This window comes from Sturnira hondurensis, unplaced genomic scaffold, assembly GCF_014824575.4.
Source record: "Sturnira hondurensis isolate 20B ecotype Veracruz unplaced genomic scaffold, ASM1482457v3 Scaffold0003822, whole genome shotgun sequence".
In the NCBI taxonomy this organism is placed as follows: Eukaryota; Metazoa; Chordata; class Mammalia; order Chiroptera; family Phyllostomidae; genus Sturnira; species Sturnira hondurensis.
Window position 1 is genome coordinate 135,146 of NW_028076453.1, and position 12,624 is coordinate 147,769.

Below are 12,624 nucleotides of genomic sequence, written 5' to 3' on the forward strand. Positions count from 1 at the left end.
TGCTGGACTCACTTCCTGTCCATACAGATTTTCTGTGTCACAATGAGGTTAGTAAATGCAGCACTGGGCATAGTCACATTGCTGCTATAATTTGAGTATCTGCTTTGTGCCAGTAATTTTCCATTAGCTCTAAAATATGACTAACTTCTCAGGGCATCTCTATAATGTAGCTGGAAGTTCTCTATTTGTATAGATAAGAAACCAAATGCCTGAAAATGTCATTTCCTGTCATGGGAGAAATACTGAAGAGGCATGTGTGAGCTCAAAGCTGAGCTACTGAGTCCAACATTTGACAGCCTAAGGCCAGACCTGAGGTGTGTGTGTGGGAGAGAGTTCTTGTTGAAGGAGGTGAAAAACTACTTAGCCTGGAATCTAACACTGGACATCAGCCTTGGTACTCAGAGAGGTCACAGACTGGGACCTGCAGCATGAGTATTAAGTAGGAGCTGGTTAAAAGTGTAGAATCTCTGGGTCACCATAGACCTTCCCATGAATATCTACATGTGAACAAGATCCTAAATTCATATGTACACATTGATGCTGGAGAGGTTCTGGTTCTGAATGGTATTTGTCATCTCTGCACTGTTGACATGTCTGCTGGATACCTCTTTGCGGTGGGGCAGTCCATCCATTGTAAGTCATTGAGAGGAAGCCCTGCCTTCAATCCACTAGGTGCTACTGGTAGCCACATAGTCCTCCAAACTTTGTTTGGTGTTCTCTAGAGGCAAAATCACCCCGGGCTGTGGTTGCCAACCATGTGACTGGAGCATGAGAACTGGAACCATCTTTTTTCCCTTAAAATTTTTATTTATTTATTTATTTTTACACAGATGGAGAGGAAGGAGAAAGAGAGGGAGAGAATCACCAGTGTGTGGCTGCCTCTCATGTGCCCTGCACCGGGACCTTGTCCACAACCCAGGCACATGCCCCGACCGGAAATAAAACCAGTGACCCCTTGGTTCACAGGCCCATGCTCAATCCACTGAGCCACAGCAGCCATTCTTTGAACTGGAAATATCTTGATAGGGTTCCCATCAAAGTTCCTCCCTTACTCAGTTCATATTGAGCAGCTTGCTGTACCCTCTAACTCCCATTTCTACAAATGTAGATTGAAGTTCACAGTGGTATGATCTCAAAGAATGGACTTTCGTAGAACGGAAATAAGACAATCCATATAAGAATCTAAGTTCAAAACATAGTGCATAAAAACATCAAAGTGTATTTTACAATTATGAAACTTGTTATTTTTTGCAAGTTTGCGTAGATTAATGTATTTAAATCAAACTCACATATGCAAATAGAGTGTGATGGACATAGAGTTGCCATGGAGATTGAGTCTAAGGTTTTCTTTCCTCAGGGACTCAGTGATCCAGACATAAAATAGGAGTAATAGAAATACCAGAAAGATGGTTAAAAAAGGAATCAACCTAAGAAGTGTAATAAAGTATTTGAATAATCGTAAGTAAATCCATAAATGTAGACAGAAGTAAATCCTGCATTTCTCAAAAACTATACTGAATACTTGATTACTTCCATTCTCAATTACCTTTAATTTGCGGTCCCCTGAGGCTGTTTTGTACAACCTCAGCAGGGTGACCAAGTTTATTGATTGATTTGTTCTGCATTGTTTGAACATTTGTTGAACACTTGTCATTGAAGTAAGCATTGCCTGTCACCCTCTCTGGGGAAAGAAGAGATGCTTTTACTTTCCCCAATAGTTTTTGTTTTGTTTTTTAGGAGAGGCAGTGAAATGTAGCAGTTTATAGTGTTTTTTCTTCTTGTTTTGATTTTGAACCAGAATGTGGTCTTTCTTGGTCAATGGGCCGCATGTTCTTGAAAGTATGTGTTCTGCTGTTGATGGTTGGAGAGTAGTTTAGAAATATTAGTTAGATCAAGGTAGTGGATAGTGTTATTCAGATGGTCTATATTTTTACTGATTTTTTTGTTATTGTCGGCAAATACTTTCTTAAAATATATTTTATTGATAATGCTATTACAGTTGTCCCATGCTTTCTCTCCTTTATTCCCCTCTGCCATGTAGCCCCTCCCCACCAGCATCTCCCCCACCTTACTTAGTTCATGTCTGTAAGTGGTACATATAGATTCTTTGGCTTCTCATTTCCAATACTATTCTTAATCCCCTTTGTCTATATTGTACCTACCATTTATGCTTCTTATTTCCTGCACCTTTTGGCAAATATTTTTACGTGAAGCACTAAATGCCAGCTCTTAATTTGTGTTACAAGTGTGAACCTGCCAACTGACTTGTCAAAAGCAGCATGTGGCCAAGGATCAGAGTACTGTGGTTTTATAGCAAGAAACACACCAGTCCTACTTGTTCAAGAGAGGACCAGCAATTTCCAGAGATAGGAGGAGCTGCTGCTCACCACCTGTCAGTACTCTAGGAGTCCATGAGACCTAGTCACGGCAGGGTCCTCAGTCTTAGATTTGGAGAAAACAATGACACAAAATTGGGATGAGGTGCAAGGAGGTAAGACCTCTGGAAGGCAGGTGAGTTCATGGAAAAGCAATAATGAAAGCTGGATTCACCTGACTTCTAATATGGTCTACAGAGACACAGACTTGGCAAGAAAATTTCCCTTCTGTCCACATCAGTGTCCTAAGGGACATGATGTACTCAGAAGTGGGAGTAGCAATGAAGAGAGTATCTAATGAGCAGATATAGGCTGCTGAAAACATCATCTCTGATGCATGTATGACCTTGGACCTGCCAGAACAGGGTTGTTGCTTTTGGAGACCCAAGTCTGGTTGGGGACCAATGCTTCACTCCTTCTTGCTCTCCTGTGTGGTGACAGAGCTTCAGTCCCCATCATCAGCCATCCACGGACCAGTTCAGACTTGCACACAGACACCTTCTCAGAGCCTCATTCAGGTGAGTCTGAGAGCTTCAAAGATACTGAAGCAGTGGTACATGAGAAAATATACTCCAGAATGGTGACCCTTAAAATTGAGATGTAGGATGTTAACCAACACATGAAAATAAGAAGGGGGAATTATTTACATCCACAATATTACATGGAATCAAAATTAATAAAGTGCAAGGTAAAACTGTGGACAAGAGATTCCCTGTGAGTTGAAGTTTCAGTAGCAGCAGAAACATCACCTCGTGCCCCTCGTTCTCTGATCATCACATTGCTCTCCTCTTGCTCATTCGCCTCACCATGTGACCCAAATTTTAGTCTTGAATGTCTGGAACAAGTGTTACCTATGAGTGTTTGCACTGGCTCTTTCCCTGCAGGGCATACTCTTTGCAAATAAACAAGTGTCTCCTGCTTTCTCTCTCTTGAGGTCCCCATTCTAATGAAATCTGGTTCTTAGGTCTCCGTGAACTCTTCATAAATAAATCCCACATCCACTCTCTTTTGTGCATGCTTTTACCCACATAGCATTGCAATTGTAGCATCTCAGATTTTTTAGTTATGCCCATTTATGTAATTTTTTTTGTCCTTGTAGTGACCACCACCCCATGGTCCAAGGCAATGGTACCCCAATTTCAGACTTTCTTCTCCTGGGACTATCAGAGGCACCAGAACTGCAGCCCATCCTATTTGGCCTGTTCCTCTGCATGTACCTGATCACTGTGTTGGGAAACCTGCTCATCATCCTGGCCATCAGCTCAGACTCCCACCTCCACACACCCATGTACTTCTTCCTCTCCAACTTGTCCGTTGTGGACATCGGTTCCACCTCCACCACCATCCCAAAGATGCTGGTGAACATCCAGACACAGAACAAGGCCATCACCTATGCAGGCTGCATCACACAGATGTATTTTTTTCTATTCTTTGGTGTGTTGGATGACTTCCTCCTCACTGTGATGGCCTATGACCGATTTGTGGCCATCTGTCACCCCCTGCACTACATGGTCTTCATGAACCCCCGACTCTGTGGACTACTGGTCTTGGTGTCCTGGATCACAAGTTCCCTTTATTCCTTGTTGCAAAGCTTAATGGTATTACAACTATCCTTCTGTGCAGACTTGGAAATCCCTCACTTTTTCTGTGAACTCAATCAGGTGAGCCAACTTGCCAGTTCTGACACCTTTCTTAATGACATGGTGATGTACTTGGCCACAGGGCTGCTGGCTGGTGGTCCCCTGGCTGGGATCCTTTACTCTTACTCTAAGATTGTGACCTCCATATGTGCAATCTCATCAGCTAAGGGGAAGTATAAAGCGTTTTCCACCTGTGCATCTCACCTCTCAGTTGTTTCCTTATTTTATGGTACAAGCCTAGGGGTGTATCTCAGCTCTGCTGGTACTCACAAGTCTCAGTCAATTGCAACAGCCTCAGTGATGTACACTGTGGTCACACCCATGCTGAATCCCTTCATCTACAGTCTCAGGAACAGAGACATAAAAGGGGCTCTGAGAAGATTAGTTGGGGTGGCAGCTTTATATGGACCATTTGTTCTAGGGCTGGGTAAACACCCATGATTGCAGGGCTCAAAGCCTCACAGCCAGATGTTGTTGCTCTTTGATCCAGTTGTGGAAGTAGAAATTACTCTGTCTGTTTATTTCCTTAAGTTTGTGTTTCTATGATTTTAATTCCTATATCATATTTAAGTGGATCATGTTATTAACTTGTCAACTTTGTCATATATAGCAGCTTTTCCTTTGTCATTTTTCTCCTCTCCCAAATTGATTCCCAGGCTTGGATGAGATATTTGGATAGTGCCACCTATCTCATGGAGACTACATGGATTTCTTAGGAACAATTTCTTTTGAAATGCAATATATCATACTGAATAATTTTTCTTTTGTTTCACTCAAAGAAAAATCTTGAGTGGTACAACTCCTATGGAATTACACTGCACTTGGTAACCAAAGCAATGTATATCATTTCACAAGAAAGGAAACAAGATCACAGTGTAACTCTTCTTGTACATAATTTCTTCATATCTCACTACCATAACATAGTTTGACATAATATGTGCTTAGAGCCAAAGACAACCTTAAGTATGAAGAAGCAAATTTTAAGTCATACATTTATTACTAGGTAAACTCTTTTTATGGTGTATGTTTATTTATCAATGCAAATAAGATTGGTGTCCATGTGTGAAGATATTCATGCTTGGGGTGAAGCATTGCTTGGGGTAATTATGTTTTGTTTGAATGATCTTTGGGCCTCCACTTGAAAATTTGCATTACTACTTAAAATTTGATTCCTTCTATTGTCCTAAAAGAAGCATCTCCCACTACTCTAAATATTGTTGTAACCACTGGAGAGGTAGAAAAAGAACTACATCAATCTCATGCAGTGTACATATTATATATGTGATCTATAGATATGTCATATATGTACATAAATGGCCAAACAGTGATTCACCAGAGAGGTTGAATCCCTGTCAGTTCTGTGACTCAGAGTCATATGTGTTACCCAAACATACATGTTCTTCCAAGCTCTCCTGCTTATCTACAAGGGAATCTGATGGAGTCACTTTTCAATGCAGTTTTCTGAAATAAACTTCAGTAGGAATAATCGTGAATGCCATCTTCAAATATCGAAACAAAGACCTACAATGATAAGTGGCTAATTATGGTATTTTCCTTCAGTCCTGTTCACTCTGATTATTGTCATCAGTTAGCTGTTGCTGCATACTGTTGTCCTAGAAGCAAATGGTTTAATATGATGCATTTACTACCAGTGGGATTACGTGGTGGGACATTGATCTGATTTCTGCAGTCAGCTGTCAGTCTCTCTATTGTGTCTCTAAGGCTCATCCATGATTCTGTGTGTGGCTGTGGTGCTCTTCTCTGCTGAACCAAGTCATGTCAGTTTATTCCCTTTATACATGCAAATGAGTCATTAATTTATGGGGAAAATGAATTTATGAAATGATAATTGCTTTATTTTAATTTCTATATTGGTATATAACATTTCCTTCCTCTTGGTTAGAAGAGATTCTCGCAGCATTTCTGAGGGTGACTCAGCAACTTGTGCTCTAGATGTGACCCTGAGCCACGTTTTACTAGAAAGTTTAATTCCTAACTAATTCATGGAGCACAATTACATACAATGTACAGCACATAGAACATGCTGAATTAAGTGAGCCACAGAAAAATTGAGAATTTATAGTACATGACCCCATTTTGGTATCCCTTGTAAATGTGTGTGTTAACACTTTTTTTGTTATTGTTAAAAATATAATCACCTTGAACCAGTTTCTCCATTTCTGGCAGTAATGTGAGATAATAAATTCTAATTAGAGATAAATATTGTGCAGAATAAATGAAATGTGTTATAGTAGTCTATTGAGTTGAAAGGCTATGTTCAAGTTTAGGAGTGTATGTGTTTTCCTCTCAGATAGGCATGTTCACACACATATGTACATGCAGACAGAATCACATATATTCCCATTTATTATGCTAAAGACATCTTGAGAGAAAGTTGGAGGAAATAGAAAGAAAAATAATGAGTGTCTGAGTGAACAGGCAATGGAATGTAGAAATCTTGATATAAAGATTGAAAGGACTATCATTTAGTTAGAAATTATTTTTCCTATTTTAGATCCTCAAAGTCTTAAGAGCAGAACATTTATACTTATGTAATGGGGAATTCTCTGTACCACCCAGTGGGGCAGAATATCTCCACAAAGACTTTAATTTTCATCCTTTATTTGAAGATGAAATTTTATTACGAAATTGCTGTACCTAAGCAATGGTCACTGAATAGCTTGAGAGGCTTAATAATCATGGGGATGTTAAGTACAGCATAAGAAATATAGTCAATGATATTTTAACTACTATATATGTTGTCAGATGGTACTAGATTTATCAGGGTGATCACTTTGTGAGGTATGTAAATGTCTAATCACTATATTGTACACTTGAAACTAACATAATATTGTATGTAAACTCAAACTGAAAAATAAAAACTTTTTAAAATGAGAATCTTAATGTTAATTGCTGCAAACAATTTTTCTTTGTTTTTCAACTACAGTTGACAATCAATATTTATAAAATTTATTTTTATGATGTTTATCTATCTTCAATGCCAGCAGCAGAGCTTTGTCAATTGCCTCTCTGACTCCAATTCTTCAGCTCCCTTCCACATTTAGAGGAGCACTGTGAACTCACTTGACCAACCTGTGTAATTTGAGCTAGTCTCATGTCTCCTTGTTGTATTGAAAATGACTAATAATTCTTTTCGTGTGTTCTCATAGTTGCCCTGCTGGGATAATGAACATATTCCAAGGTTCTCTGAATTAAGTTGTTGACATCCTTTGAGGTCGTTATTCTGCCTACCACTAAACCTTTCCCAGATACAAATGATTACCTGTCTCTCTGGAGCTGTAATATAAAAGAATCAAATGCAGAATTTATCTTCCTCTATGAAATGCGTGGAAAATTTGTCTTTCAAAATTACATACACAGAAGATTTCTGGTGGAATCTTCTATAGTTCACTATAGAAGATTATAGTTCTATAGAATCTTCTACAGTTCTAAGACCTAAGTTACCTACACTTAACTCTAAGACAGGGTCATAGCCAGCTACACAAACTGTGGTTCTCAGAACAAGAAGACCTGCAGCTTCAACATCACCTGGGAGTTTGTCAGAAATGCAGTCTCTGGGCCCACTGGAGACCAGAATCTGCATTTGAACTTCAAAGTTTGGTGACTTCCAAAGTGTATCGACTTGTATGCACAATGAAGTGGACAAGTACTGGTCTGCAATAGGTATTTTCACCTTGTCACTGTTGACACTTGGGGCTGGGTAATTCTCTGTGTTGGGTGCTGTTCTGTGCATTGCAGGTGTTTAGCAGCCAAACGTCAGAAATTGCAAACATCCCCAGGGGCAAAGTCATCTCTGTTTGGGAACCATTGGCCCAGAATCTCCAAACTGGAAGTGACCTGACTGGTTGCAATAAAAACTCCATCCCTTCCTTGGTTTGTACCTTTGAGCACAACAATAAATCCTTCTGTATCCCTTTTTTGCATCAGAGAATGTAGTTCCTCAATGCACTTCCTCATAAAATGCATTTCTGTGAAACATACATTTGACAATTGTTACAAAGTGCTAAGCTGGGCTATTGTGCCTGAACTCTAAATGTATCTCTTATATTTAATAGACATTTTACAATGAGGGACCAAGTGGCAGCTCTTAACTTGTGTAATCACTACAAAACTCCTAATTGTTTTGGCTGAGCCTACAAATATAGTGCCCAAGGTTTTATAGCAAAGTAACAATATCTCCCCTTTCCTAAAGAGGAAAATAATAATTTTCTAGGGTTAACAGGGCTGCACCCCACTGTAAATCAATGCTTTGAAGACCCAAAGACCGGTCAGAGAAGTTTCTCAGAATAAGCCTTTTTGTTTTCAATTACAGTTTACTTTTAATATCTTTCTGCATTGGTTACAGGTATTCAGCACAGTGGTCAGACAATCATAAACTTTACCTAGTGTTCTGTTCCCCACCCTCACCATGTCCTGCCTGGTATTTCCAGTACCCAACTGGCCTCACACATAGTTATTGCAATATTATGAACTATGTTTCTTATGTTCTGCTTTACATCCCTGAGACTATTCTCTGACTGCCAATTTGTACTTCTAACTCTCTTTACCTTTTTCTCCCAGTCCCCCAACCCACTTCCCCTCTGGCAAGCACAAGTCCTCTCTCTGTGTCTGTGAGACTGTGCCTATTTTGTTTGTTCATTTATTTTGTTCTTTAGATTCCACATATAAGTGAAATCACATGGTATTTGTCTTTTTCTGACTGGCTTATTTCACTGAGCACAATACCCTTCAGATCCATCTATTCAGAAACTTTAACACAGAGTTGGGATGAGGGGCAGGGAGGTGTACACCAATGTCAGGAAGCAGGGCAGTTAGTGGAGAAGGACTCATCAAGACTGTACTCATATGGCTTATTATGTAGTCTCCTAGTAACAGAGGATCAGCAGGGAAACTCTCCATTCTGTCCAGATCAGTGTCCCCAAGGGGAATTCTGTGCTTAGAGGTTAGAGTGTTGAGAAGGAAATGTGCCTAATGAGCAGACCTGGAAAGCTGTAAGTAGCCCCTGTACTGAAGCATCTCAGCATGTGCAACCTTTGGTTGGAGAAAGGTGGCTGTTTCCCTTGGAGTCCTGAATCTGGCAGGGAGACAAATGCTTGACCACTCCTTGCCATCTGATCTGGGACAGAGTTTTGGTCTCCATCATCAACCACCCAGGGAAGATTTTGGACTCCTGCAGAGAAACCTTCTTGTCAGAGTTCCCATGCAGGCGAGTCTGAGAGCCCAGAAGACCCGGCAGGAGAAGATCAGAGAGACTGGAAACCAAGAACTTGTACCTGAAATCACCTGAGAACCATTCCAACATAACCCAGATAAATCCAGTGATCCCTGTGGTTGCTGGTTGGCTTTACTAATAAGTGAATGTTTATTCATGATGTGGAAGGGAAAGTAAAAATCCTACTCAGAAATGCAGGTGTCTTTGTTGACAACTGAATGGTTTTAATTGAAGAAATATTAAGAGAGGGAATTGGAGGTGTGGTCATTCCAGTAGAAGTAGAACATAATTTCAATGAACAGGAATAGACAGGTTACTAGCTGTGGAGGATCAGACAGTGATGTGAGGGCATTTACGAATTTTATAAGGCCTATTAGACTATGACTCCCTATATATGAGAAAGATATGGATCAAGGAAGGCTTGCAAATACACCCTTGCAATAGCAGTGCACAGGCATGCATTTCCCAGCATCTTGTCTCACTCTGGCTATTCACATGAAAAAGCATTTATTTGGTAGGTGAAAACAAGTGTACTGATGAGATTCACTTTACAATTATTTCATTACCTGTGAGGCTGAGTAAGGAAATGTTTGGGTTTGTAAACTGCTTATGGTCACTACAGAATATTTTCAGGGAAAGTTTTTGTTTTACCTGTGTATTACTTCATTTATTTTAAATTGTTGTTGCACAACAATATTATAACTTTCAATATGTTGCCTATGTGAACGGTCCTTGCTCTTGGATAGTGTTATTAGAGTATTTTCATTCCTTTATTGTTTGTTTGTTTAAGTACATTTGTAGACAATATGACATCAGTTTCAGGTGTACATACAGTGATTTGCATCTGTTCATTGCAATGCAATGATCACACAAATTCTAGTAATCACCTATCACTGCGCAAGCTTATCACAATATTATTGACTATATTCCCCTGGTTTATTTTTTGACACTAACTTTATTTGAGTTCTGATAACTCACTACCATCAGACCAGCTCCTTAGATTATTTTTTGGTTGGATTCTTTCTAACAAAGAATTGGAGTTTTTTACACAATCTCTCTGTTTTCCATTTAGTTCTTTTATGTATGTGTACATGCATTTTTGAAGAATGTATAATGTTTACAAATTTTTTGTAGTCCAATCTATAAATCAGTGATGCTGTGTTCTGTCTATGGCTCTTTCAACATTTTGAAGTATAATTTTTTGGTTTAAGAACATTGATTTACTAAATGTTCTTTTGACCACTTGGAAAAAGGTCACATATAAAGTTTTTGTAGTTCTTGTGCAAAAGAAAAAATGAAAAGCAAAAACTTCATATAACTTTGAAAATTATAAACACCAATTTGAATACTCTCATGCATAACAACCAATTAGCATGCAATGTTTTGGAATTAGAATAGACATAAAACATTTTATTAGTTTCAGGTGTACAATATAATATTTGTATATGATACAAAATGACCTTCACACTAAGTGTAGTTAACCTCTGTCACCACACAGTGACAATGTTTTTCTTTGATGAGGACTTTGAAACTCTCCTCTCTAGCAACTTTCAAATACACGATTCAGTATTATTAGCTTGAGTCACCATGCTGTGTTTACATTACATCCGTTGCCTTTTCACTTTTCTTCTTCTCTTCCTGAAAAAATTGAGTGAAATATAAGAATTTCTCATGTGTCTATACCCGGAAAAAATAATTGTAACAAGAAATGGCACCAGGGATGTCCTAAAGGATACCAGACCACACACCATATATGACATCAATTTCTTGATTCTAAAATGTGAATGGTAGTTTGTACTCTAGGTTACTAATGCTTACATGAATGAAAATGACTCATGTGCTTTACTTATATTCTGGTAGTAAACTCTACCACATGAAAGCAGTGAATCTCACACAAATTTCAGAATTTCTTCTCCTGGGACTATCAGGGGCACCAGAACTGCAGCCCGTCCTATTTGGCCTGTTCCTCTCCATGTACCTGATCACTGTGTTGGCAAACCTGCTCATCATCCTGGCCATCAGCTCAGACTCCCACCTCCACACACCCATGTACTTCTTCCTCTCTACGTTGTCCATTGCAGACATCAGTTTCACCTCCACCAGCATCCCAAAGATGCTGGTGAACATCCAGACACAGAACAAGGCCATCACCTATGCAGGCTGCATCACACAGATGTATTTTTTCTATTCTTTGGTGTGTTGGATAACTTCCTCCTCACTGTGATGGCCTATGACCGATTTGTGGCCATTTGTCACCCCCTGCACTGCATGGTCTTCATGAATCCCTGACTCTATGGACTGCTTGTCCTGGTGTCCTGGACAAGTTCCCTTTATTCCTTGTTGCAAAGCTTAATGGCATTACAACTATCCTTCTGTGCAGACTTAGAAATCCCTCACTTTTTCTGTGAAATCAGATGAGCCAACTTGTCAGTTCTGACACTTTTCTTAATGACATGGTGATGTATTTGGCCACTGGGCTGCTGGCTGGTAGTCCCCTGGCTGGGATCCTTTACTCTTTCTCTAAGATTGTGACCTCCATATGTGCAATCTCATCAGCTCAGGGGAAGTATAAAGCGTTTTCCACCTGTGCATCTCACCTCTCAGTTGTCTCCTTGTTTTTTGGTACAAGCCTAGGAGTGTATCTCAGCTCTGCTGGTACTCACAAGTCTCAGTCAAATGCAACAGCCTCAGTGATGTACACTGTGGTCACACCCATGCTGAACCCCTTCATCTACAGTCTCAGGAACAGAGACATAAAAGGAGCTCTGAGAAGATTAGTTGGGGTGGCAGCTTTATAAGGACCATTTGTCCTAGGGCTGAGTAAACACCCATGATTTCAGGGCTCAAAGCCTCACAGCCAGATGTTGTTCCTCTTTGATCAGGTCATAGAAGTAGAAAATAGTCTTCCTGTTTATTTCCTTGTGTCTGTGTTTTTGTGATTTGAATTCCTCTATAATATTTAAGTGGATCAATTTATTAACTTGTTAACTTTGTCATATATAGCAGCTTTTCCTTTGTCATTTTTCTCCTCTCCCAAATTGATTCTCAGGCTTGGATGAAATATTTGGATACTGCCATCTATTTCATGGAGACTACGTGGATTTCTTAGGAACAATTTCTTTTGAAATTACATATATCATACTGAATAATTTTTCTTTTGTTTCACTGAAGGAAGAATCTTGAGTGGTACTACTCCTATGGAATTACACTGCACTTGGTAACCAAAGCCATGTGTATCATCTCACAGGGAAGGAAACTAGAAGATCACAGTGTAACACTTCTTGTGGTTCATGTCTTCATATCTCACTACCATAGCATAGTTTGACATAATATGTGCTTAGAGGCAAAGACAACCTTAAGTGTGAAGAAGCAAAAT

General features: G+C 39.5%; 1 protein-coding gene and 1 pseudogene across 1 annotated transcript; both read left to right on the top strand.

The window, feature by feature from the left end:
• The first annotated feature begins 3,536 nt into the window (after window positions 1–3,536).
• On the top strand, window positions 3,537–4,456 carry LOC118984813 (olfactory receptor 7A10-like). The gene is made up of 2 exons (XM_037042957.1): window positions 3,537–3,941; window positions 4,227–4,456. The coding sequence occupies exons 1-2, from the start codon at window positions 3,587–3,589 to the stop codon at window positions 4,454–4,456; spliced, it is 585 nt and encodes a 194-aa protein (XP_036898852.1). The 5' UTR covers window positions 3,537–3,586.
• A 6,764-nt stretch (window positions 4,457–11,220) lies between these two features.
• Window positions 11,221–12,046, top strand: LOC118984814 (olfactory receptor 7A10-like; annotated as a pseudogene).
• The last annotated feature ends 578 nt before the right edge of the window (window positions 12,047–12,624 follow it).

Excerpts from the sequence above, each read along its gene's own strand:
- LOC118984813 (XM_037042957.1), top strand. The coding sequence starts at position 3,587 with ATGTACCTGATCACTGTGTTGGGAAACCTGCTCATCATCCTGGCCATC. Across the intron at positions 3,942-4,226 it reads CTTGGTGTCCTGGATCACAA|TTGTTTCCTTATTTTATGGT; the intron begins GTTCCCTTTATT and ends CTCACCTCTCAG.